At 37.5% G+C, this 26,080-nt stretch overlaps 1 protein-coding gene across 1 annotated transcript in view; it reads left to right on the top strand.

Annotated features, from left to right (window-relative positions):
- CPD (carboxypeptidase D) overlaps positions 1-26,080 on the top strand; it is a 70,817-nt gene that overhangs the window by 23,418 nt on the left and 21,319 nt on the right. Inside the window, exons 3-10 of the mRNA XM_003131786.5 lie at positions 7,882-8,024; positions 8,704-8,873; positions 9,690-10,039; positions 10,472-10,663; positions 12,964-13,131; positions 16,177-16,286; positions 24,439-24,541; positions 25,017-25,159. Of these exons, the coding sequence (XP_003131834.3) occupies positions 7,882-8,024; positions 8,704-8,873; positions 9,690-10,039; positions 10,472-10,663; positions 12,964-13,131; positions 16,177-16,286; positions 24,439-24,541; positions 25,017-25,159 (1,379 nt within the window). The remainder of the gene's footprint in view (positions 1-7,881; positions 8,025-8,703; positions 8,874-9,689; positions 10,040-10,471; positions 10,664-12,963; positions 13,132-16,176; positions 16,287-24,438; positions 24,542-25,016; positions 25,160-26,080) is intronic.

Raw genomic sequence — 26,080 nt, forward strand, 5'->3', positions numbered from 1 at the left:
ATGAATGAATTTCAAAAACATTAAGTGAAAGAAGCCTAATACAAAAGACTGTACATTGTATGACCTCATTTATATGACATTCTGGAGAAGGCAAAAATAGAGGGAAAGAAATTAGATTAGTGGTTGCCCAGGGCCTGGGAGCCGAGGGGAGGGAACTCTTTGGGGGTGATGCAAATGTTCTGTGTCTTGATTGTGATGGTGGTTATATGACTGTGCACATTGTGCAGTCATATTAAAAGGGATTACAGGGTGTACATTGTACCACACTAAACCTGACTTAAAAAAAATCCATAAAGCAGCATGCTGATTAGAGAGATTATCAAAATTGTTTTGGATCAGTTACCTCATACTTGGGTAAAGGGAAATTGGGAAAATCTGTAGGCTTCAGAGAAGAATAAAATTTAAAGTATCCTGAAAAACGGTGTATTTTGTGTATGCTTTTTTATAACCTTTTATTATTATTACATGGTAAATATCACAACTGTAATTATGTGTCTGCAATATTTTAAATGGTTGCAGAGTAGCCCGTTTTATATCATAGTTTACCGATCCATCGTTTTTGGACATTCCCGTTGTTCCCAGTTTTATTCCCCCTTTAAGTTAAACACTAAAATCCTTGTCATTGTAGCTTTCATCTTAGAATAAATTCCTAGAAAAGGAATTTCTGTGTTAAGGTCATGCCTATTTTAGAGATTTTTTTTTTTATACATGTTGCTAAATTGTTACCCAGCGGAGTTCCCATCCTGTCACAGCAGAAATGAATCTGACTGGGAACCATGAGGTTGCGCGTTCGATCCCTGGCCTCACTCAGTGGGCTAAGGATCCGGCGTTGCAGTAAGCTGTGGTGTAGGTCGAGGACGCAGCTCACATCTGGCTTTACTGTGGCACTGGCGTAGGCTGGCAGCTGTAGCTCCGATTTGACCCATAGCCTGGGAACCTCCATATGCTGCAGGTGCAGCCCCAAAAAGACAAAAGACAAAAAAAAAAAAATTGTTACCCAGCAATTTTTTATATGCCTTTATTTTTATTTATTTATTTATTTTTGGTTTTTTAAAAACTTTTTTAAAAGCAGTTTTTTGATCAACAGATGTTTTACAGTTTTTTGGCAGTTAAGTCTATCATTCTTTCCCTTTTATGGTTTCGTACTACTCTGCTGTCATACTTAGAAAGGCTTTCCTTATCCTGAGAGTATGAAAATACTAGTTGACTTCTGGTTTTGTTTATAGCTTCATTTTTACATCAAATTCCATGTGGACTTGAGACTTTATTTGGTATGAGATGAGGTAAATCTCACCTATATTTTTGCCACATAGTTAACCAGTTATCCATGTAACAGCTACTAATTCTTTCCCCAGTAGTTTTAAATGTGTCTTTAATTATACCCCAAATGCTTTTGTTTCTGTTACTGTGCTTTCTGTTTTGTTCTGCTGGCCTATTTATTTTGACATCTTAATTGCACTGCTTTAGTTAAATATGGTTTTATAATACACTGTAATATCTGGCAATGCAAGTCTCTATTATCATTTTAATTTTTTATGGTTTTCTTGTATATTCTCACCCATTTATTTTTCCAAATTCTAGATCATTTTGTCTAGTTCCAATAAAAATCTGTTTTTTCAGGGACATCTGATATCTTTATATCCTCCTTTCTAGAAGCATGAAATTTACATCCCTCAATACAATTTTATAATATTGATTTATAGTATGCATTTTATTACATTTAATCCCATACATGTTGTAGGTTTTGTTGCTAGGATCTTTTTTCTGTTACATTTTCTTTTTCTTTTTAGGGCCATACCCGCAACATACGCAAGTTCCCAGGTTAGGGGTTGAATCAAAGCTATGGCTGCTGGCCTGTGCCACAGCCATAGCAATGTGGGATCCAAGCTGTGTCTGTGACCTACACCACAGCTCACAGCAGTGCCAGATCTTTAACCCACTGAGCAAGGCCAGGGATCAAACCTGCCTCCCTATGGATACTAGTCAGGTTCGTTACCACTGAGCCATGACAGGAACTGAACATTTTCTGATTATTGCTGAAATATAGGAAAGGCATTGATTTTTGTATTGTTTTTATGTAGTCATCCTTTTATTTCCAATATCATTTTCCATGACTTTCTGTTGAATAGTGTCTTATCAAAGAAAAATTGGAGGACTGTATGCCAAGATTTAATTAATATTCAGATCCCACACTGTGAAGTTACTATTAAATCTATAAAGATGTGTTTTAGTTAGTTATACTATTCATTGTACTATTTCCTCAAATCTATAGGACCTATAGAAAGACGTTTGTTGCCATGAATCAGTCCTTTAATTTTAGATTGTTTGGGGAGTTACATGCTAAAAAAATCACTCATTGGAGTTCCCGTTGTGGCTCAGTGGCTAATGAATCCGACTAGGAACCATGAGATTGTGGGTTTGATCCCTGGCCTTGCTCAGTGGATTAAGGCTTCAGCGTTGCCGTGAGCTGTGGTGTAGGTTGCAGATGTGGCTTGGATCCCGCGTTGCTGTGGCTCTGGCATAGGCTGGTGGCTATAGCTCCGATTTAACCCCTAGCCTGGAAACCTGCATATGCCTTGGAAGCAGCCCAAGAAATGTCAAAAAGACAAAAAAAAAAAAAAATCACTCATTGTATAGAGTGTGATCTGTAGGACCAGAGGCCACTGAATGTAGTTTATTCTCTGGGAATTAAGCCTAATTTTTAAAAGACTTCTGTCCTTCCCCCCCACCCCATACCCTAGGCATATGTTTGTATGTGTTATTGATTGGAGCTGGTTAGTTACAGTCCTCTTAAAGTTAATGTCTAAAAAGCTGGTTAGGTAACATTCTAAAATATGACTGTGAACTTTGTCTTCTTGTTGCTCTTAGCTAATTATTCTTAAATTGCTGCTGATATAAGATAATTAAGAGGTAGACAAAAGAATGCTAGGACTCAAGCCTGGTGATTATAGTATTATAAGTCGTCTATTTCACTGCCTTCTGGCATAATTAAAGTGTGAGTTGACTGTGTTTGCAACTTAATACAACTATTAAGGTTTTTTTTTCCTTAGATTGGATGATTTTTTTTCCTATTGTTTGACAAATGCAAAAAATTGGATTAGTTCACACTTGCATTGCTCTGAAATTGGTATTTTTATGTGATCCGTGTGTTCCTTTCCCTCACTGAAACTCTAAACTCTGAATGGAAATATGTCTCTTATTTATAAATCCCTATACTCTTCGTATGCCTTATACACAATGGCCATTGTTCTAGACTAGTATAGTAGTAAGAATTGGAGGTTAATAAATATGATATATGGTGAATAGCATAGGTATGTCCCTGTGCGTACATCAAGCGAGAGCTATCAAAGGTGATCAGAGGTCAACCATGACTGAAGGTGACTAATGTACTTAATGACTAAACATGACTTGTAGGATGTGAAAATCAGCATCTTAACCATTTTTCTGTTAAACCCAGAGCGAGTGCCAAAGTGCTGAGGGAAAAAACAAAAAGATGGATAGCTTGCCTTCTAAGAAAAAGGGTTCAGACAAAGTTACGAGGCTTGTAGTAGTTATCAACCTGCATATATATCCTGGGACAAGGATCTGTTTGACATCTCCACATGGATGGTCAATGGGAATCTCAAATTTACTGCATTCAAGATAGAAATCTTAATTCCTACTGCTACAACCTACTTACTTTCATTCCTCCAACAACTGTTTATTGGAGGACTATCACATGTCTGGTCTTGTTCTAGTGCTTGAAATATCCAGCAATGGGCCTAACAAATATCTCTACTCTTGTGATGCCTATAATCTAGCAGGGAGGCGGGGAAGGCAGTATATAATAAGATAGTGGATAAATTGCTAAGTGCTGTAGAAAAGGATGAGACAAATTGTGAGTGCTGGTGAGTTGGGCTTTGGGGATAGTGGTGGGGAGAAGTAAGTAGCAATTTTAAATGAAGAGATCAGAGTAAGCCTCAAGTTGAAATTGGATCAAAGAGCTGGAGGTGAGGGAATCAGTCAAGTAGCAATATCAGGGGAAGAGTATACCAGGCAAAGGAAAGAGCTAGAGTAAAGCCCCCAAATCAGGAGATAGCTGATCAGGTGTACCCTGGGAATAACAGGGAGCTAGCGTAAAGCCCCCAAATCAGGAGATAGCTGATCAGGTGTACCCTGGGAATAACAGGGAGGCCAGGGTGGCTGGTGCAAAGCCAGTGATGGGGAGAGTGTCAAAGGAGGTTAGAGAAGAAAAGGGGGTGTTGGTAGATAAATCATGCAGGGCCTTAGGCTTTATGGGAGAATAACATCTGACTTACACTTTAGCAGAGTTACTCTGGCATCTCTGTTGAGAAAAGAACAGAGAAGGGCCAGGGCAGGAACAGGGAGAACTGTTGATCGTGAAATCCAGGTGCAGAAAGGATCATGGCTCACACCAGGGAAGCCACAGTAAAGGTGAGGCGAAGTCTTTGGCTTCGGACTAGACTTTGAAGTTAGAACTAGCATGATTCCCTGATGCTATGTGGCTGCCACATCTACAGGCTTTTGGCCTGAGCAGCTAGAAGGATGGAAGTACCGTTAACCATGATGGGAGAGACGGCGGGTGGAGCTGGTGTAGGGAAGATGAGGATATAGACATTTCTTCAAAAAACGTATAAATGACCAATACACATATGAAAGATGCTCAATATCACTAATTATCAGGGAAAAGAAAATCAAAATACTTATAACTATTAGGATGACTGCTATAAAAAAACAAAATAGCAAGTGTTGATGAAGATGAGGAGAATTTGGATCCTATTCCAAAAAGTTGAATAAAAAGAATCACTCCCAAATTTGCTTGTGTATTTAAGTTCTCCTATATTAGACATATAAAGACTTACAAGTGTTACATGCTCTTGTGGATTGATCCCTTTATTATTATGACACAGCCTTCTTTGTCTCTTGCTACATTCTTTGTTGTAAAGTCTATCTTGTCAGATATAAGCATTCCTACCTCATCTTTCTTTTCATTTCCATTTGTGTGGAATATCTTCTTCCATCCCTTTACTTTCAGTCTGTGTATGTCTTTAGATCTGAAGTGAGTCTCTTATATGAGTCTTACTTTTTTATCCCTTCACCCATCCTATATTTTTTTATTGGAACATTTAGTCCAGCTAATATTTAAAATAATTATTGATATACATATATATATATTTTTGCCATTTTGTTAATTTTTTGTTGGTTTTTTTTAGTTCTTTTCTGTTCCTTCTTTTTTTGTTCTCTTGTGATTTGATGAATATTTTTAGTGTTAAGTTTGGATTATTTTCTCTTTATTTTTTCTGTATCTTTTATCAGTTTTTGGTTTGTGCTTACCATGAAGTTCATATATAATGACCTTTGTTATAGATTTCTATTTTAAGATGATCTCTTAAGTTCAAAGGCATTCTAAAAGCCCTACACTTTTACTCTCTCCCACCACCACGTTTTATGTAGGGTTTTTTTTTTTTCTTTCTTTCTTTCTTTTTTTTTGGCCACACCTGTGGCATATGGAAGTTCCTGGGCTCCAGGGATCAAGTCCAAGCTAGAGCTGCAACCTGTGTCACAGTTGCAGCAATGCCAGATCCTTAACGCACTGAGCCAGGCCAGGGATCAAACCAGCACCTCCACAGAGATCATTAACTTATTGTGCCTAGTGGGCACTCCATGTTTTATGTTTTGATGCACATTTTACATATTTTTATTTTGTGAATCTCTTAACTATATCTCTTATAGATATAGATGAATTCACAACTTTTGTCCTTTAAACTTTCTTCTAGCTGCTTTTAAGATTCTCTTTATCTTTAATTTTTGACACTTTAAATATAATGTCTTGCTGTGCACCTCTTTGAGTTCATGTTGTTCGGGACTCTCTGTGCTTCCTGGCCCTGGATGTCTCTTTCTCTCCACAAGTTGGGGAAGTTTTTAGCTACTATTTTTTAAAATAAGTTCTCTACTCTTTTTTTTTTTTTTTAATCTTTCTTCTCTTCTGGGACCCTATAATGCAGATGTTAAGTATGCTTGATGTTTTCCTGCAGGACACTTAAACTATCCTTATTATTATTATTTTTTTCTTCTTAAATGTTTTGTCCTGTTCAGTTTGGGTGATTTTCACTACTCTGTCTTCCAGATCACTGATCCATTATTCTTTATCATCTAATCTATTGTTGATTCCCTCTAGTGTATTTTTCATTTTAGTTATTTTATTCTTCAGCTCTAATGGTCCTTTTTATATTTTTCCTTTGTTGAAATTCTCACTGTGTTCATCCATTTTTCTCCTATGTTCAGTAATCATCTTTGTGATCATTAACTCTATCAGGTAGATTGTTTATCTCCATTTCATTTAGTTCTTTTTCTTTCTTTCATTTGCAACACATTACTTTGTCTTCTCATTTTGCCTAATTTTTTTGTGTTCTTTTCTTTGTGTTAGGTAGGTTTGTACATCTCCTGTTCTTATTTTGGAGATGTCCTATGGGGCTCAGCAGCATGCTCCCCTCTGGTCACACAAGCCAAGTGCTTCAGGAGTGTTCCCTATGTGGTGGGCTGCTTGTGCCTTTCTGTTTGGCAGAGCCAACAACTTGGGCAAACTTGTGGGTGGGGCAGTACCTGGCATGGCTGGCTGTGATGCTTAGTGTTTCTTGACCACTGTGGGCATGCTGGTGAGTGAAGCAGGCTCCCAGCTCTAATAGATTAGAGGAGGATTCCAAAATGTTGCCTGTTAGTTCTGGTGTCTGCATGGTAGAATGAGATCGCAAAAATGGCTGCTGCCAGCATCTCAGTCCTTGGGCAGGGTGGGGTGGGAGGTCCCAGCTGCCTCTTACCTCCCCAGGAGGCTCTCTAAGATTGGCATGTGTGTCTGGTCTAGGCTACTTTCAAAATGCTGCCTCTGTGTTGGAACTCGGAGAGAGTACTTTTGTCTGCGCCCTTATGAATGGGGTCTTGGTTTCCTACACCCTCTAGTTCTCCTGAACATAAGCCCCATTGGTTTTCAAAGCCAGGCCTTTTGAAGGTTTCTCTTCCTAATACAGGACCCCAGGCAAGGACCCCAGTGTTGGTCTTGGACTTCCTGCTCTGCAGGGGTGACTTCACAGTTGGGATATTCCTCCTGCCTTTGAGTCATTGCACCAGGGGTATGGGTCCTGACTGGACTACCTTTCTGCTTCTCCTACCTATTTTGTTGTGGCTCTTCTTTATATTTTTGAGTTGTGGAATATATTTTCTGCTATTCCTCAGGTTATCCTCAGAGAAAGTTGCTCTGTAAATGGTTGTAATTCTGTTGTGCCCATGGGAGGAGGTGAGCTCAGGAGCTTCCTACTCTACCATCTTCAGACTCTTTGTGTCACCTTTGTGATACAGGGGAGTACAGTTAGAATAATAGGCCTTTAATGATGCTTTGGCATGAATATCCTTCACACCCTTAAGAGCATGTGTATCCTTCATGTTCATGCTATTGAAAATCTGAATCTCTTTTTGCCCTTCTTCTCACATTTGTAAAATGGGTGAAATAGCAATACCTACCTCATACCGTTGTTGTAAAGATTAAATGTTAATACACATAAAGCTTGTAGAATAGATCTGCCACGTAGTAAACACTCACATGTAGAGCCATTATCATTATTGCTATTGTTATAAATTGTCATATTCATATTCTTTATAACTGTTTATCCTATCAATCAAATATATTTCCTTTACGTATCTTCCTTTTCAATGTGTATTTCTTTCACCTTCCTTGTTAGTTTCTTCTATACTTCAAGAGCTTTGTCCAGTTTCAAATGATTTAATGAAAAGAGAATTTATATGTGCTGAGATGGCTGATTTAATTTCTTTGATCTTTTGGGGAGTAAAATTCTGAGAATAAACTTATTTTTTCCCTTCATGTTTCAGGTGGTATGCAAGATTACAATTATGTATGGGCCAACTGTTTTGAGATCACGTTAGAACTGTCTTGTTGCAAGTACCCACCTGCCTCGCAGCTTAAACAAGAATGGGAGAATAATCGTGAGTCTTTGATCACATTGATTGAAAAGGTAAAAGTAGCTGAATGGAAGGTTTGGGTCTGGAAATAATTGACTAAATAAGGGGTAAATTTGTGTATATGAATAACAATCTACGCTAGAAACCCTTTATTTATCTGTTTTTATTACTGAAAATTGTAGATTAGGAAATGTTACATTAGAATCTATTAGAACATATTGTAGCTGTGCCTCTGTTACCCTTACCCCCCCCCCCAGGTCTTTTCCTCTGAGGGTTTCTTTTGACTGTCTTACAATACTTACAACCTGAAATAACTAGCAAAATTTGTACTATCAGATTCTTATAATGCCATGTGATATTTGCTGGAGGTCTTTTACCACAAAATGAACCATGGACATAAGTTTAATTTTAACATCAGCAGGCTAAATATACTATTTGATATACCAGAAATTATTACTTATGTCTTGTTGAGAAACATAGAAGTCCGGCTTTGAGGAGAGGGAATTTCGACAGCATTTTACCAGTTCAGGTTTCAGGTGACTTAAGTTTAAGGACTTAATTTTTTTTTGGTCTATAATTTATTTTAACTTGGAGAGATTGAAAAAATGTTTCAGGGAGCTAGAGGAATAACATTATTTTTTAGAAATTCTACCATCAGTGCAGAGAGGTTATTCTCTCTTGCCTTCCAAATTGATTGTCTCTGAGCATTCTACTTTGATCCTGTTTTTTTAGGTCCACATTGGAGTTAAAGGATTTGTTAAAGATTCAGTAACAGGGGCCGGCTTAGAGAATGCAACCATCTCAGTGGCTGGTATCAGTCATAATATCACAACAGGAAGATTTGGTGACTTCCACAGATTACTTGTTCCTGGAACTTATAACATTACAGTGGTTTCAACTGGGTAAGAATTTAGACTCTTAAAGTGTCAAGCTTTTGTTTATGTCTAAGACAGAAATATAGTCTAGGAAATGTTATTTACCGTATCTGGCTTTTCTTTTTACTTCTTTTCTGATTTTTTTCCCCTTTTATAATAAGGAAATACTATTATGGAGTCTTTTGTTGCATTAATAGTACAACTGGATAGGAAGCATAGTTGTAAAATTGGGAGGAAGGACAGTTTTAAAACGTTGATGGCCAACTGTGTAAAGCATTGCCTCAAGGTTAATTGAAGGGTAGAAGAAACTCAGACATTTTGAAGAGCTGTCTTATCATCAAGCTTTTTAATACATGAAATGAGTGTTTTCCAACCTCCCCTGAAACCCCTTCTGGAAGGTCATTTTGCTAAGGATTTACCTTTAGCGAATAATTTACCTTCAGTTTTGAACTTTCCTATTTGATCAAGCAGTTGGAATGTCAGTTTGGTAAGGCACTGAAAAGGATTGAATAATTTGCCTCTACTTTGAGTATTGTAGCAGTGATTACAATGGATTAATGACCTCCATTTTTCATCATATTCTCTCCTTGGAATATAATTTTTTGTAAACATTCTAACATGTGGAACCTGAAAGGATGGTAAGAGAACAGTTCTTTAAAGAGTTGATCCAGGATTCTTTGTGAGATAACATCCTGAAAGTCTTGACTTTACGCATTTATTTGATTTGGGTGTTGATAGTGTACTCTGTGTAAGAGTACAAAAAGGCTATTGTACTTTTATCAGGTTAAAACAGTGTGTGTTTCAATTCAACTCTAATCTACTTTTTCAAATTTTTCTTTTCAGGTATATGCCACTGACTATTAATAATATAATTGTGAAAGAAGGACCAGCTGCAATCGTGAATTTTTCCCTTCGGCCAACTGTGGCTTCATTAATCCCTGCCGCAACTGAGGTTGTAGTAACCGCTAGTACAGTTGCTATTCTTAATAGTGCTCTTGGAACACAGTCCTCCCACCAGCCAGTCCAGCCACAGGACTTTCACCACCACCATTTCCCTGATATGGAAATCTTTTTGAGAAGGTTTGCCAATGAATATCCTAACATCACCCGGCTTTATTCATTAGGGAAATCAGTAGAGTCAAGAGAACTTTATGTAATGGAGATATCTGATAATCCAGGTGTCCATGAACCAGGTAATTGGTGTAGTTTTACATTTAATTTCAGTGTTGCTTCTCAGAGCTATGTGCTATGTTTGCTTTGTTTCATCTAGAAAGATCACCTATAGTATTACTGGATCAAAGAAAATGTAACCAATCTTTTGCTAGAAAAGAAGAAAATCTATTTGAAAATCCATATTATGCCCAGTATTTAATATACTGCATAGATTGGATTCTTTCTGCTAATAGTATTTTTATTTTCATATTATATGACATATGGCTTAGACATATATATGAATGAGGATATTACAGCATATTATAAGATGCTTTTTCCTATTTCTTTTGCCAAAATATATCCTTTCTTAAATTTTTAGTTCAGGGTCTTTGTATGTATTGGGGGAAAAAGTAAAGAGAGTCTAGGATAAATGAAGAGGAAAAAAATCTTCCATGTAATCATTTTGTTTTCAGGTGAACCAGAATTTAAGTACATTGGGAATATGCATGGAAATGAAGTGGTCGGAAGAGAACTGCTGTTGAACCTCATCGAATACCTTTGTAAGAACTTTGGAACCGATCCCGAAGTAACAGATTTGGTTCTTAACACTAGGATTCACCTTATGCCATCCATGAATCCTGATGGGTATGAAAAAGCCCAGGAAGGTAAAGAGTTAAGCTGTCTATTAATGCCTACTCTTTTTGTTTGTTTGTTTGTTTGTTTTGTCATTTCTTGGGCCGCTCCCTCGGCAGATGGAGGTTCCCAGGCTAGGGGTCCAATTGGAGCTGTAGCCACCGGCCTACACCAGAGCCACAGCAACTCGGGATCTAAGCTGCGTCTGCAACCTACACCACAGCTTACAGCAACGCTGGATCCTCAACCCACTGAGCAAGGCTAGGGACTGAACCTGCACCCTCATGGTTCCTAGTCGGATTCATTAACCACTGAGCCGCAAAGGGAACTCCAATGCCTACTCTTTTTGATCATTCTATGACATGATTATTTGGGGGTAGAAAAGAGTTTGAACTGGTGGTTTCCCTGGAATTTCTTCCTATTTTATTCTTAAAACTTATTGCTTCTAGCTTTTGTATTCTTGTTAGACTAGTTCGTGCAACAATTGTCATCAAGGTTACATTTAATGGAGTTCTCCACTTTAGTAATGGCTCTTATTTACTAAAATAAGATTTTTACAAATCATTCCATTTTAACAGTAATTTTTGTTAAATTCCTGTGTTGGGAACATATCTCATAAGTGAAAGCTCGACTCGATTTTTTTTTAAAGCCAGTGACCCTGTTTTGACTCCCAGTTCTACTTCCCAAGTATATGTATTCTAAACTTGCTGAGTTATTGACCTCCCATTCCTCTGCCTCCTCTGGGCTAGCCGGTCTCTTCCCAGGACATTCTCTTAAGGGCAGCGAGAGCAACTGCAGGGCACTAGAAGAGTGAAATCCATCTTTTCCTAACCAGTGATTCCTTCCATGCAATGCTACCACTGAAGAGAATAGATACCACAATGCAGCTATGCAGCCACATGCATATTACTGTCCCAGACTATACACTGAAAATATCAACTAATGAAGGACCAGGGTAATCCTTATATTATGTATATTCCTTCCCTAAGGACCTGATTTTTTTTGTCAGCCTCACAAATCCCTTCTGCATTCCTCCCTTGAGTCCTTCCTGAAAGATGGAACTACTTACTTCTAGTGAGCTCTCCAGTAGGTTTTCTTCATTCACATGCAGTTCTTTTTTTTTGTTTTTTGTTTGTTTGTTTGTTTGTTTTGGTAATGAAAATAATAAGGCTCTCATCCCTTAGTAAAATGAAATAAGCTTAAGCTGAGCTCTTTCTCCTCTATCACATTAAACTTCCAATTGTATTCTTGACTAATTTTACCTTTTTGTGATCACTTTAATGTAAGCATGCTGCACCTTTTTTTCTTTTCATTTATTTGTGTTCTGTTTATTTATGGTGTTTTAGTGACCTGTAAACCCATACCATAGAGTCCACCTCTCAGCAGTGTGATCACGTCCTTGTATGCGGTTTGTTGGCAACTGAGCAATATTTTAATATAATTGATCTGATGGGATTTTTTTCCCTCCATGTATGACCAGAGGCAGAAGTAATAAGATAACGAGTTTATCTCTCGCTTCAAAAGGTTTGGAAGAGACACATTTTTAAAATGAACTGTGTAAAAATGACATGTGTTTTAATCACATGACCTAATCAAACTTGGGACCTCTCACCTGTTGCATAGCAAAGCCAATTTACTGACACCAGGTTGGGGTAAAGGAAAGTACAGTATTTATTTGTAGGCACCAAACAGGACAAATGGGTGGCTCATACTCAAAAGATCCAAACGCCCCAGTGGCTTTAAGGGAAGGATTTTTAAAGACAACATTTGGGGTGAGGACTACACGGTGCATGACTTTGTCTAATTGGTTGGTGGTGAAGTAAAAGGGTAAGTTTCGGGAATCTTCATCACCAACTTTCTGGTTATAACCAATCTGGGTTGCGCATGCTTGTGCTCAGCTTTTAGTCACCTTCCTCTACTGGGTGGGAATCTTTGTGCCTGCAGAACATCTCAAAGATACGTGTCAGATTGTTATATATACCCCTGGAGGAAGAACTAGGACTCTGCTATCCTCAACTCTTTTCATTACTTCTCTTGCTTAACTGCTTTTCCTTTGTTTCTACATTTCCTCATTTCCCTAATTAGTAACTGCTAGTGCTTGCTCTTTGGAACTCAGGGAGGGCCTCGGAGACTAAAGCCTTTTTTCTACAAATAAGAAACAGGGGAGACAGGGGACTCCACTGGGTCCTGCTCAGTTTCAGTCATGGTGTGTTTGGTCATAGTGAAGCCTGGTGTGTTCGTGTTAACCTTTGAGTTAAGATAGCTGAAGTTGTATGTGTTGACTTAAAATGTAAGTGAACCTTGGCTTGAATTGGAATCCTTTATCACACAGGAGATTCGATAAGTGTGATTGGCAGAAACAACAGCAACAACTTTGACCTGAACCGAAATTTCCCAGACCAGTTCATTCAGATCACAGATCCTACCCAACCAGAAACAATTGCTGTAATGAGCTGGATGAAGTCCTATCCATTTGTACTATCAGCAAACCTGCATGGAGGTAACAACCTGATATTCCACTAATTCATTCTTGTTGAGAGTATTTGACTATCCTGGTGAAATTTTATCTGCTTGTGGTCTCAGGCTGTCTTAAAGCAGGTATCCTGTTATTGCTTTTATGATAGGCGACAATAAAGATGTTTCCTCATTACTTTTTTTTTTTTTTTTTTTGTCTTTTTGCCTTTTCTTGAGCCGCTCCCACAGCACATGGAGGTTCTCAGACTAGGGGTCCAATCGGAGCTGCAGCCACCAGCCTACGCCAGAGCCATAGCAACACGGGATCCAAGCCGCGTCTGCGACCTACACCACAGCTCACGGCAACGCCGGATCTTTAACCCACTGAGCAAGGGCAGGGATCGAACCCGAAACCTCAAGGTTCCTAGTTGGATTCGTTAACCACTGCGCCACGACAGGAATTCCTCCTCATTACTCTTTAAGCCAGTTTCCTGGCTCTTTCCCCATTTCTCTCTCACCCCTCCCCTCTGCCCACACTTCTCCATTTTCCCTCCTTCCCTCTACCCAGCCCCCGTGTCTCTCTCTCTGTCTCTCACTCTCCACCTCTCTTTCCCTTTTCCTCCATCTCCCTCCATTTCTCTGTCACTTAGTTCTTCAAGTGTTTTGTATTTATCCCTCCCAAATGTTTTATATCTATCCCTGTCACTGGGAATTCGGTAACATTGTCATTCATAAAAATTAAATACTAACAGATCCAAATGTTTAGTCCTATTTCTCCCTGAAATTTAATAAGCCCTTTTATGTGGGTTTGGATTTTGACATTCTCTTATCTTTTCTCTGCTATGTATTTAACTGCAGCACAGTGACCTCATTCTTATGCAGTATCTGAGCTTATACAGCTTCATATAATTCAGCAGGAATTTATCAGTTGAATAGGATGAGAGGTCAAGATTAAAAATCATCCCAGTTTCCACCTAGGGTTGTGTGAATAAGTGTCAGTACCCAAGAGAACTGCAAATATATGTCTACAAGTAATCTTGTACCTGGATGTTCACAGTAGCATTATTCATAATAACCCAGAAGTGTAAATAAGCCAAGTGGCCACTGACTGATGACTGGGTAAATAAAATGTGAGACACAATTGCATATTATTCGACTATGAAAAGGTAATACTGATGCATCCTACAATGTAAATGAGTCTTGAAAACATGCTAAGTGATAAGAAGCCAGTCATAAAAAACATATGTGATTAACTTTCTTAATAATGTCTTTTGATGTGCAAAAGTTTTAATTTTGGGGTTTTTTTGTTTGTTTTCTTTTTTTTAATAACGATTTTCATTTTTTCTATTATAACTGGTTTACAGTGTTCTGTCAGTTTTCTACGGCACAGCATGGTGACCCAGTTACGCATACATGTATATGTTCTTTTTTCTCACATTATCATGCTCCATCATAAGTGACTAGACAGAGTTCCCACGGCTATACAGCAGGGTCTCACTGCCTATCTATTCCAAAGGCAATAGTTTGCATCTATTAACCCTGAATTCCTTATCCATCCCACTCTCTCCCTCTCCCCCTTGGCAACCACAAGTCTGTTTTCTTTTTTTAGCCACATCTGCAGCACATGGAAGTTCCCAAGCTAGGGGTCTAGTCGGAGCTGCAACTGCCAGCCTACACCACAGCCACAGCAATACCAGATCCAAGCCGCATCCATGATCTACACTGCAGCTTGCAGCAATGCCAGATCCTTAACCCACTGAGTGAGGCCAGGGATCGAACCTGCATCCTCAGGGATACTATGTTGGATTCTTAGCCTGCTGAGCCACAACAGGAACTCCATAAGTTTTTAATTTTGATGAAGTAAAATTTATCTTTTTTTATGGCTCATGCTTTTTGTGCTGATAGTAATTTAAACTATTATAAACTATTGTCTTTTATGACCTTAGAAAAAATTTTTTGGCCTTAGAAAATTAGCCATTTGAAAGACAGTATTAAGTAGAAGTTGACTTTTTTCTGTTGTAATTTTAAAATATGGGTTATAGATCCAGGGTGAAATTGAAATTTTTTTGAGTGTTAAATACAGTTATTCTTATTAGAACTGTTTTGGGAATAGGATGACCATAGTTCTTTATATTTGCTTCTTAAAGAAAAAAAATTTTAATATGTGAATGTTTGCTGGTATGTGTTATCACAAGATTACTTTATCTGTATTAAGGCTGAATATGTTCCTTCACTTCCATGCCCAGGAAGTGGCATTGACAAAAAAGGCAAAGTTGAATGTCCTAACAGAGGCAGAATAAATGGACAGATGGACAAATGGAAATGGTGTGCCTAATAGGAAAATAAAAGAATCGATTCTGTGAGGGGGAGTGGGCTCAGGGCTGTTGCCTACGAAGAACCCTAACTGCATTATGCCTTATGGGGAGCACAAAGGAAGTTGATTTCTTTTATATATGTTTTAATGCATCCTTCTCTGCACTTGAGATCGTGAAAAATCATGTGATATAACTCCAGTTGACTAATTTATGATATGAGCATAAGAGAAACTTTTAGCATTTTTTCCTGAATGAAGGTCTGGGCTGGCTCTATTATCCATACATTAGTTATTTAGCCTCTTCATTTTAGATGTCATGTCTGCAAAATGAAGAGAGTGGCTTAATTGAACTTCAAGGGTTCTTTCTTATTTTAAAATTCCTTGAGCTTATAATGTCTGAATTTTACTGAAAAAGTATCAAATTTTGCTTAATTTTTCTGATCCAAAGTATTGTAAAAGCAAAATTGTTTAAATTAAGCCTGTATATTCCCAATTTCAGTTCTAATGTGTAAATTATGCCCATAAGTTCAGGTGAATTCCCAAGGCTTTTCCAGTGAAGGCAACATTTAAGTGTCATGCATAGCTATTTAATATTTCACTTATCCACTTAGATTTTCTATTGAGGAAATTAGCAAGTTTTTCATTTCTCTTGAGAAAAGCAGCCTTGGAAAATTGTATTGGTTTCCTACTGCCGACAGTACTGTGAAAAGATTACTTTATGTTGATGCTCCATCTTGAAAGAAATAACACAATACCTTTTCCTCGTTTCTCTGGTAGGTTCTTTGGTGGTTAACTACCCTTTTGATGATGATGAGCAAGGGCTTGCCACATACAGTAAATCACCAGATGATGCTGTGTTTCAACAAATAGCACTTTCTTATTCCAAGGTAGGCTTGTGCTTAAACTTATAATGCTATAAAAATTATTTTTTAATTAAAATGCCTTAAAACAAACTCCTGCAAGACTCAGGTCAAGTTTTTTCTTCTCTTTTAAGCCTTCCATGATTCCTTTTGAACAGCCTTACCTCTTTTCTCCCATTTCTCACCTCACTTTTTTTTTTTTTTTTTTTTTTTTTAATTTTTAGGGCCACAGGTGCAGCATATGGAAGGTCCCAGGCTAGGGGTTGAATTGGAGCTACAGCTGCTGGCCTACACCATAGCCACAGCAACACCAGATCTGAGCCACATCTGTGACCTACACCATAGCTCATAGCAACACCAGATCCTTAACCCACTGAGTGAGGCCAGGGATTGAACCCTCATCCTCATAGATACTAGTCAGGTTCATTACCACTGAGCCACAAAGGGAACTCCTCTTGCCTCACTTTTTAATGCACAATATGTGTTTCTACATTAGCCTTTAAGCTCAGGTAATGTATTCTCATCTACAGTTTCCAGACGTAGTACCTGGAACATAATAAACTAAACAAACAGAAGCTAGCATGCTAGTTTATTCCATTTGGCAAGCACTTAAATATAACCTGGTAAAGTAGTCTAAGGTGGGGTTGACAAATTATAGCTCTGGCACCAAACTTAGCCTACCACCTGTTCTTGTAAATAGAGTTTTATTGACGTACAGCCATATCCAGTCTTTTACATATTGTTTGTGGCTGCTTTCTCTTTCAACATTAGAAAATAAGTTGGCATAATTCACCATATTAACAGACTAAAAAGAAAAAAACTGTTATCATCTCAGTGGATACAGAGTTGAGTGGTTGCAACAGATGCTTTCAAGCCTGTAAAGCCTTAAATTTTTACTATTTGGCCCTTTACAGAGAAAAAAAAAAAAAAAAAGGGCAGCCTGTGGCCTAAGGTATTTAAGAGCCTCTTAGTAACATATTGCAAGGGAGCAGGTAGAAATTTCTGTATTTTCTAAACTTCCTATAATGAGCACACGTTTTTACTTTTACAGTCAGAAATGTTGTATTTGTGTGTATGAGAATTTAATTAAAAAATTGTTCTTAGAAAACAACTGTTAAAAGTTGAGGCTTGGGAACTAAGCTTGTTAGTTTGAATTTTTGGTCTTGCTGCTGACTCAGTCTGTGACTTTATTGGTTATAAATAAATGAAGATTATTACTTCAGCTCTATGTTCTCTAATCACAGCTTTTCCCACTCCCTCATTCTCCACAAGTGGATCTTGTGAGATTGTGCAGTTTCTAGCAGGGGAGTTCATCAGTTATTTCACTTTAAAGTATAATCATCTTCCATTTGAGCATGCCGTTGTTAGAGGGAAGTACATGAAGTAATAAAAGTGATACCCTTCAAATCATCAAAATAAAAACTAAGTGAGCAGATCGTACACATATCTCTAGCATATTCTGCCCATTCTTATAGTTCCACTTTTCACCCTCTTTGTGACATCTCATTCCTTAGCCTCTTTCTATTTTCTTTGACCTTTAACCCTTTTGATTTGATTTCCTTTCTATTCAGATGAGACCCATGGACATACCCTTCAATGATGCTCTCACTTACACCTTAGGATCTTTTATACCCTTTTGACATATCTGCCCTGACCGTGTCCACTCCTTGGTAGTTATAACCATCTCTCTTCTACATCCCAGAAAGATCGCACAGTCATGGCAATTGACTATGTTACATATATGTAGTTATCTTTAACCTCAGCTAAGCCCTCCCTTCTACCTGGCAATATTTCATGTTTGGTACTTGACTCCCTGGCTCATTTCCCACTGTGGTGATTTTAAGCCTTTTTCCTCTACCTGAGCCTTTTAATGCCAGCTTTGTTCATCTTGTTCTCAGTAGATCACTTTGCCTTGGACTAAAGTAGACCTGTGAGTAATCTGATGTGTGTTCATTCTGATCCTGTCTTCCCAATTATTATTATTTTTTTTACCCCATCTTCATTTCTTTTTTCCCTTCTTCTATGTTTTTCTCTTTTTATGGCTACACCTGCGGCATATGGAAGTTCCCAGGCTAGGGGTTGAATCAGAGCTGTAGCTGCGGTGTATGCCACAGCCACAGCAACACCAGATTCCAAGATACATCTGTAACCTCTGCCTCAGCTCGAAACATCATCAGATCCTCAACCCATTGAGCAAGGCCAGGGATCATACCCCCATCCTCATGGATGCTAGTCAGGTTTGTTAATGCTGAGCCACAACAGGAACTCCTCCTCCTAATTTTTTATTGAAGTGTAGTTGATGTATAATATTATATAAGTTACCAATGTATGGCAATATAGTGATTCACTGTTTTTAAGGGTTATACTCCCTTTATAGTCATTATAAAATACTAGCAAAGTTCCCGTTGTGGCTCAGCGTGTTTCAGACCTGGCTAGTATACATGAGCATGCAGGTTTGATCCCTGGCCTCACTCAGTGGGTTAAGAATCCAGTGTTGCTGTGAGCTGTGATGTAGGTCAGAAACACTGCTCGGATCCCACATTGCTGTGGCTATGACATAAGGTGGCAGCTGCATCTCTAATTTGACCCCTAGCCTGGGAAGTTCTATATGCTGTCAGTGTGGCCCTAAAAAGCAATATATATGTGTATGCATATATATAATATATGATAAAATATAATATATATTGATTTTATATATTATATAACACATAATATATATTAAAATATGTAATAATTATTATATAAAATAATTATATTTATAAATATATATAAAGCAATATATATAGCAATATATATACTATATAAGCTAATATATAATAATATAGTATATAATATATAATATACATATAAGTGGTATAATACAGTATTTGTCTTTCTCTCTCTGACTTACTTCACTTTAGCATAGTACCATCCAAGTCCATCCATGTTGTCGCAAATGGCAAACTTTAATTCTTTTTTATGGCTGAGTAGTATTCCATTGTGTGTATGGTGTGTGTGTGTGTGTGTACACACCACAGCTTCTTTACCCATTCATTTGTTGATGGAAATTTAGGTTGTTATCATATCTTGGCAATTGTAAATAATGCTGCTGTAAACATTGGGTGCATGGCATCTTTTCAAATTAGTGTTTTGGGGTGGGTTTTTTTTTTTTTTGGATGTGTATATTACACACACACACACACACACACACACACCCAGGAGTGGAATTGCTGGGTATATGGCACCGCTATTTTCTATTTTCAGTTTTTCGAGAAACCTCCTTACTGTTTTCCACAGTGGCTGTATCAATTTGCATTCCCACCAACAGTGTATGAGGGCTCCCTTTTCTCCACATTCTTGCCGACATTTGTTATCTGTGTTCTTTTTGACGATAGCCGTTCTGACAGGTGTGAGGTGATACCTCATTGTGGCTTTGATTTGCTTCCCCTGCTTCTTAGTGATGTTGAGCATCTTTTCATGCACCTATTGGCCATCTGTATGTCCTCTTTGGAAAAATGTCTATTCAGGTCTTCTGCCATTTTTAATTGGATTGCTTGTTTTTTTGATGTGGAGTTGTATGAACTGTTTATAAATTTTGGATATAACTCCTTATTGGTCATCTAATTTGCAAATATTTTCTCTTATTCAGCAGGTTTTCTTTTTGTTTTGTTGATGGTCTCCTTTGCTGTGCAAAAAGCTTTTAAGTTCAGTTAGAGCGCCTTTATTTCTTTTTGCTTTTAATTCCTCTGTATTAGGAGAGAGAGCCAAAAACAATATTGCTACAGTATATGTCAAAGAGCATTCTCTATGTTTTTCTCTAGGCGTTTTATGGTCTCCAGTCTTATATTTAGGTCTTTAATCCATTTTTTATGATTTTTATTTTTTCCGTTATGGTTGATTTACAATGTTCTCTCAGTTTCTACTGTACAGCAAAGTGACCCAGTCATAAATGTATATATTCTTTTTCTCACATTATCCTCCATCATAATCCATTTTGAGTTTATTTTTGTGTATGGTGTTAGAGAATGTTCTAATTTCATTCTTTTACATGTAGCTGTTTGATTTTCCCAGCACCACTCATTGACTGGACTATCTTTTCTCCATTGTATATTCTTGGCTCCTTTGTCATAGTTTAATTGGCCGTAACTATGTGGCTTTATTTCTGGACTCTCTAACATGTTCCATTGAACTGTGTCTGTTTTTGTGCCAGTACTATACTGCTTTTTGTTGTTGTTGTTGTCTTTTTAGGGCCGCACCTGGGGCATATAGAGGTTCCCAGGGTAGGGGTCAAATCGGAGCTGTTGCTGCCAGCCTACACCAAAGCCACAGCAATGTTGATCTGAGCCGCAAAACTGACCTACACCATAGCTCATGACACTGCTGGATTCTCAACCCACTGAGTAAGGCCAGGGATCGAACCTGTGACTTCATGGTTCCTAGTCAGATTTGTTTCCACTGCACCACAACAGAAACTCCAGTATTATACTGTTTTGATTACTGTAGCTTTGTAATATATAGTGTGAAATCAGGAAGCATGATTCCTCCAGCTCTGTTCTTTCTCATGATTGTTTGGCTATTTGAGGTCTTTTGTGTTTCCATATAAATGTTAAAAATCTTTGTTCTAGACCATTGGTTATTTGATAGGAATTGCATTGAATTTGTAGATTGCTTGGGTAGTATAGTCATTTTAACAATATTAATTCTTCCACTCCAAGAAAATAGTATATCTTTCCATCTGTTTGTGTCGTTTATAGTTTCTTTCATCATCGTTTTGTAGTTTTCTGAGTTCAGGTATTTTTGCATCCTTAGGTAGATTTATTCCTAGTGTTTTATTCTTTGTGATGCAATGATAAGTGAGAGTGTTTCCTTGATTTTTTTTTTTTGTCTTTTGTCTTTTTAGGGCTACACTCATGTCATATGGAGGTTCCCAGGCTAGGGGTCTAATCAGAGCTACAGCTGCCGGCCTATACCACAGCCACAGCAACCCCAGATCTGAGCCGCATCTGTGACCTATACCACAGCTCATAGCAACGCTGGATGCTTAACTCACTGAGCAAGGCCAGGGATTGAACCTGCAACCTCATGGTTCCTAGTCGGATTCCTTTCCACTGTACCATGACAGGAACTCCAATTTCTTTTTCTGATAGTTCATTGTTAGTGTGTGGAAATGCAAAAGATGTTCTGTATATTAATTTTGTATCCTGCAACTTTACTGAATTCATTAATGAGCTCTAGTAATTTTTTCTGGTACCATCTCTAGGACTTTCTATATAAGGTATCATGTCATCTGCAGTGACAGCTCTACCTCTTCCTTTCTATTTTGGATTCCTTTTATTTCTTTTTCTTAACTGATTGCTGTGGCCAGGACTTCCAATACTATGTTGAATAAAAGTGGCAATAGTGGGTATTTTTAGCTTGTTCCTTATGTTAGAGGAAATACTTTCAGCTTTTCACCGCTAGCTGTGGGTTTGCAATATATGGCATTTATTATGTTGCAGTATGTTCCCTCTGTGCCCACTTTCTGGAGAGTTTTTATAAATGGATGTTGAATTTTGTCCAAAGCTTTTTCTGCATCTATTGAGATGATCATATAGTTTTTATTCTTCAGTTTGTTAATGTTTTGTATCACATTTTTTTCTTCTCTCCCTCTCTGTTTTCTCTCTCTCTCTCTCTTTCCTTTTCTTTTTTTGTTTTTTTTTTTTTGCCACCCCTGTGGTATGTGGAAGTTCCCAGGCTGTGAATCAAACCCTCACCACAGTAGTGACCAGAGCTCTGCAGTGACAATGCCAGATCTTTAACCACTGTGCCACAAGAGAACTCCTGTGTTGTATCACATTGATTGATTTGCCAATACTGAAAAATTCTTGCATCCCTAGGATAAATCCTAATTGATTATGGTGTATTATCCTTTTAAAGTATTGTTGGATTAAGTTTGCTAATATTTTGTTGAGGATTTTTGTACCTATGTTCATCAGTGATAATGGCCTGTGATTTTGTTTTTTGTGATGTCTTTGCCCAGTTCTAGTATCAGGGTGGTGCTGTCCTTATTGAATAAGTTTGGAAGTATTACTTCCTCTGCAGTTTTTTGAAACAGTTTGAGAAGGATAGATATTAACTCTTGTAAATGTTTGTTAGAATTCACCTACATCCTCACCCCCAGTCATCTTTAAGTTGTCAAACTGTTTGCGTTAAAAATTTTGATTAGGTTTTTTGGAGTTCCCGTTGTGGCTCAGTGGTTAACGAATCCGACTAGGAACCATGAGGTTGCGGGTTCAATCCCTGGCCTTGTTCAGTGGGTTAAGGGTCCGGCATTGCTGTAAACTGAGGTGTGGGTCGCAGATGCAGCTCAGATCCCACATTGCTGTGGTTCTGGCGTAGGCTGACGGCTACAGCTCCGATTCGACCTCTAGCCTGGGAACCTCCATATGCCATGGGAGTGGCCCAAGAAAATGGCAAAAAAAAAAAAAAAAAAGACAAAAATTTTAATTAGGTTTTTAAAAAGTTATCAAAGTGGATAGTGAGAATTAAAGGAGAAAGTAAAATACACATGGTAAAATAAAACTGTCACAACCTTTCATGTGCTTGTTATCTCTCACTTGGATTATTTCAGTAGTACTCTGATAGGTCTCCCTGGCATTGATCCATTTTTCACATTGTTATCAGAATAATCTTCCTAGAGCCATGAATATATCATATATTACCTTTCCATCAGAAATCTTCATTGGTTCCTTAGTACTCTGAGAAGAAAGTCAAAATGTTAACAGTGATTGCCTAGAGCTTTGGTGTCTAGAATGAGATTTATACTAGATGATCCATTAAGATGTAGGAAGAATATATTAGAAATGCTATTTATGTTTTTTAATTTACCCTTTAAATGTTTCATATTTGATGTAGACTTGTAATATACATACTGTATTAGTACAGTAGTACATCTATATAACTTATAATTGACTGGATAGATACCAATGGAGATGGAGACATAGAAGTCTTTAGTGGGAAAGCCAGAGAGCAAAAGAGCACATACACAAATATTCCACAACCTAAAATAATAACCTTCATTTGATAACAGGGTGATGGGATCATAAGCCCGTCACTGTTATGTTAAGTTTATGAAAGAGGGTTGTTTATATTTTTTAAAGTTAAATAATTCTCAGTGATAGAAAAATGAGAAATTATTTTTCTCTTTACACCTTTTCATACTTTTTTTTTCTATTTACAAAAGAGAGAAATGAAGTTTTGACCATCTTTCAAAGCTTAGCTTCCTCAGGAAAATTCCCCCGCCACCCTCGTTAGAAATAATCTTTCTCTCCTCTAGCATCCAATAGTGGGTTTCTTGGTTGTTTTTGTTTTGTTTTGTTTTGTTTGTGTGTGTGTGCCTCTATGGCAGTTTTTCTTACTCTCTACTGAGCAAGCAGTTGTACATGTGCCGTGCTAGACATTGCTAGATACCAAGGACAGAGAGACACAAACCATTTTAAGGAGTAGTGCATTGTCTTTAGGGAAGAAAAAGGTGCAGCCAGTTGTAACAGGATGAAATAGTTGTACAGTGCAGTCCAAACACAGAGGGGTTCTCTTAGTCCCCAGAAAGTCAGAGAAAGATGCTTACTCCCAGAGTTCCTGTCGTGGCTCAGTGGTAATGAACTCGACTAGTATCCATGAGGATGCAGGTTTGATCCCTGGCCTCCCTCAGTGGGCTAAGCATCTGGCATTGCCATGAGCTGTGATGTAGGTCACAGACATGGGTCGGTTCCCACATTGCTGTGGCTGTGGCATAGGCTGGCAGCTGCAGCTCCGATTCAACCCCTAGCCTGGGGAACTTCCATATGCCACAGGTGTGGCCCTAAAAAGAAAAAAAAAAAAAAAAGATGCTTACTCCCCACTGTATGTGAATTACCTTTTCTGGACCTGAAGCTTCTTGAGAACATGAAATGAAAGTATGAATATGAACTGTTTTGTTTTTGAGAGGAATTGGGTTGGTTGGATTTTTATATGACTTGTAATTACAAGTAATAAATGAAGCCTTCAACATTTTTATAAGGCATAAAAAGCTATACATTGAAAAGTCTCTCTCCTTCCCATCATCACGCCATTTACCCCCATATATACCCAGCTGGCGATCACTCTTCCTGTCTTTCCTTCCCTTTTTTTTTGACACAGATACAAACAAATACAAGTAAAGATTCCTTTTTTTTTTTTTCAGGAAAATTCCCAGATGTTTCAAGGTAGACCTTGCAAAAATATGTACCCTAATGAATATTTTCCTCATGGAATAACAAATGGAGCTAGTTGGTACAATGTCCCAGGTAAAACATTCTTTTATATCAAGGCTATATAACTTGATGGATTTTCTGTCCCCCTGAATGGTATGTTTGTTACTGATTTTCTAATTTTGAAAAAGAATTATTTTAAAAATATTATATAAATAGTTTAAACCATCTAAATTACCTTTTCAACTATTTTTATATTTGGTGCACTTTGAGTAAAAATAATGTTCTAAAACTTGACGAAAGTATTATATTTTACCTCTTGGTATTGCAGATAACCTTAGATATGCTAATAAGAGGAGTTTGAGCTACACTTGAATTCTTGAATGTGGAAGTACAGATGTTTTATCTATACCATAGACATCAAAGAGCTTTTAAGTGAATGCATTATCAGTTTTTAACTGTGCTGATAAAAGATGATTTTGGCTTTTTATTAGGAATGTTGCTTACCATTTGAGATCTGAGCTAGTTAGAACTTCTTTAGAGTAACTGGTATAAAATTTTTATCTTCCAGGTGGTATGCAGGACTGGAACTATTTACAAACAAATTGTTTTGAAGTGACTATTGAACTAGGTTGCATAAAATACCCATTTGAGAAAGATCTGCCAAAATTTTGGGAACAGAATAGAAGATCTCTAATCCAGTTTATGAAACAGGTGAGACTGTTCAGGAGCACTGTTGAAATTTCTCCCAAGAGCAAGAAGACTTTTTTGTTGTATGTGTGGTTTTCATGCATTGGTTTTAGAATACATCCCATGTGAGTTCCATTTTGACCAATTCAGGTTTTAGTCTACTTACCTAGAAAATTCATGTACATAAATGAGTTTATTTCTGTGCCTGGGTAAGAGTTGAAAGTGATGATTTTTTTGCTCTTAATGATTGGTAGCCACTTTTTACCCTTTATAAAAGGTTACTATAAATTGGATACATACCTACAGATTTGTCAAGTGATAGAAAGATGGGCTAAGGGTACATGTCATTCTTTTTCTTTTGCCATTGATTTACTATGAAATGATTAATTTCCTTTTGTTTGGATATGCATGATGGCCTATAAGTAAAGTCTATAAGAAATATGCTAATAGTGGTTAAAATGATTAGGATAATCTAATACTTTGTGCCAGTATTTTTCTGCTTAATTTCTTCTGAGTCAAGTGGCATAAAGACTGTGAGTTTATATATTAATTTTTTAAGACATTTTATTCTGAAAAATTTTAAACATCAAGAAAAATTATGACTAACATAATAAACACTACTATTCATCTAGATTTGATAATTTTTATATCTTGCTGCATTTTATATATATATTTATAACATACGTATATATACACACACATGTATACATACATTTTTGCTGAACTGTTTGAGTGTAAATTGCAGGTGTTATGATATTTTATCCCTAAATATTTCAAAATACATCTTTTTTTTTTGTCTTTTTGCCTTTTCTAGGGCCGCTCCCTCGGCAGATTGAGGTTCCCAGGCTAGGGGTCTAATTGGAGCTGTAGCCGCCAGCCTACGCCAGAGCCACAGCAACGCGGGATCTGACCCGAGTCTGCAACCTACACCACGGCTCACAGCAA

Source organism: Sus scrofa, chromosome 12 (genome assembly GCF_054392235.1).
Source record: "Sus scrofa isolate SSC_HxYL_T2T_F1_AM1 chromosome 12, Sscrofa_HxYL_maternal_Yorkshire_Landrace_v2.0, whole genome shotgun sequence".
NCBI lineage: Eukaryota > Metazoa > Chordata > Mammalia > Artiodactyla > Suidae > Sus > Sus scrofa.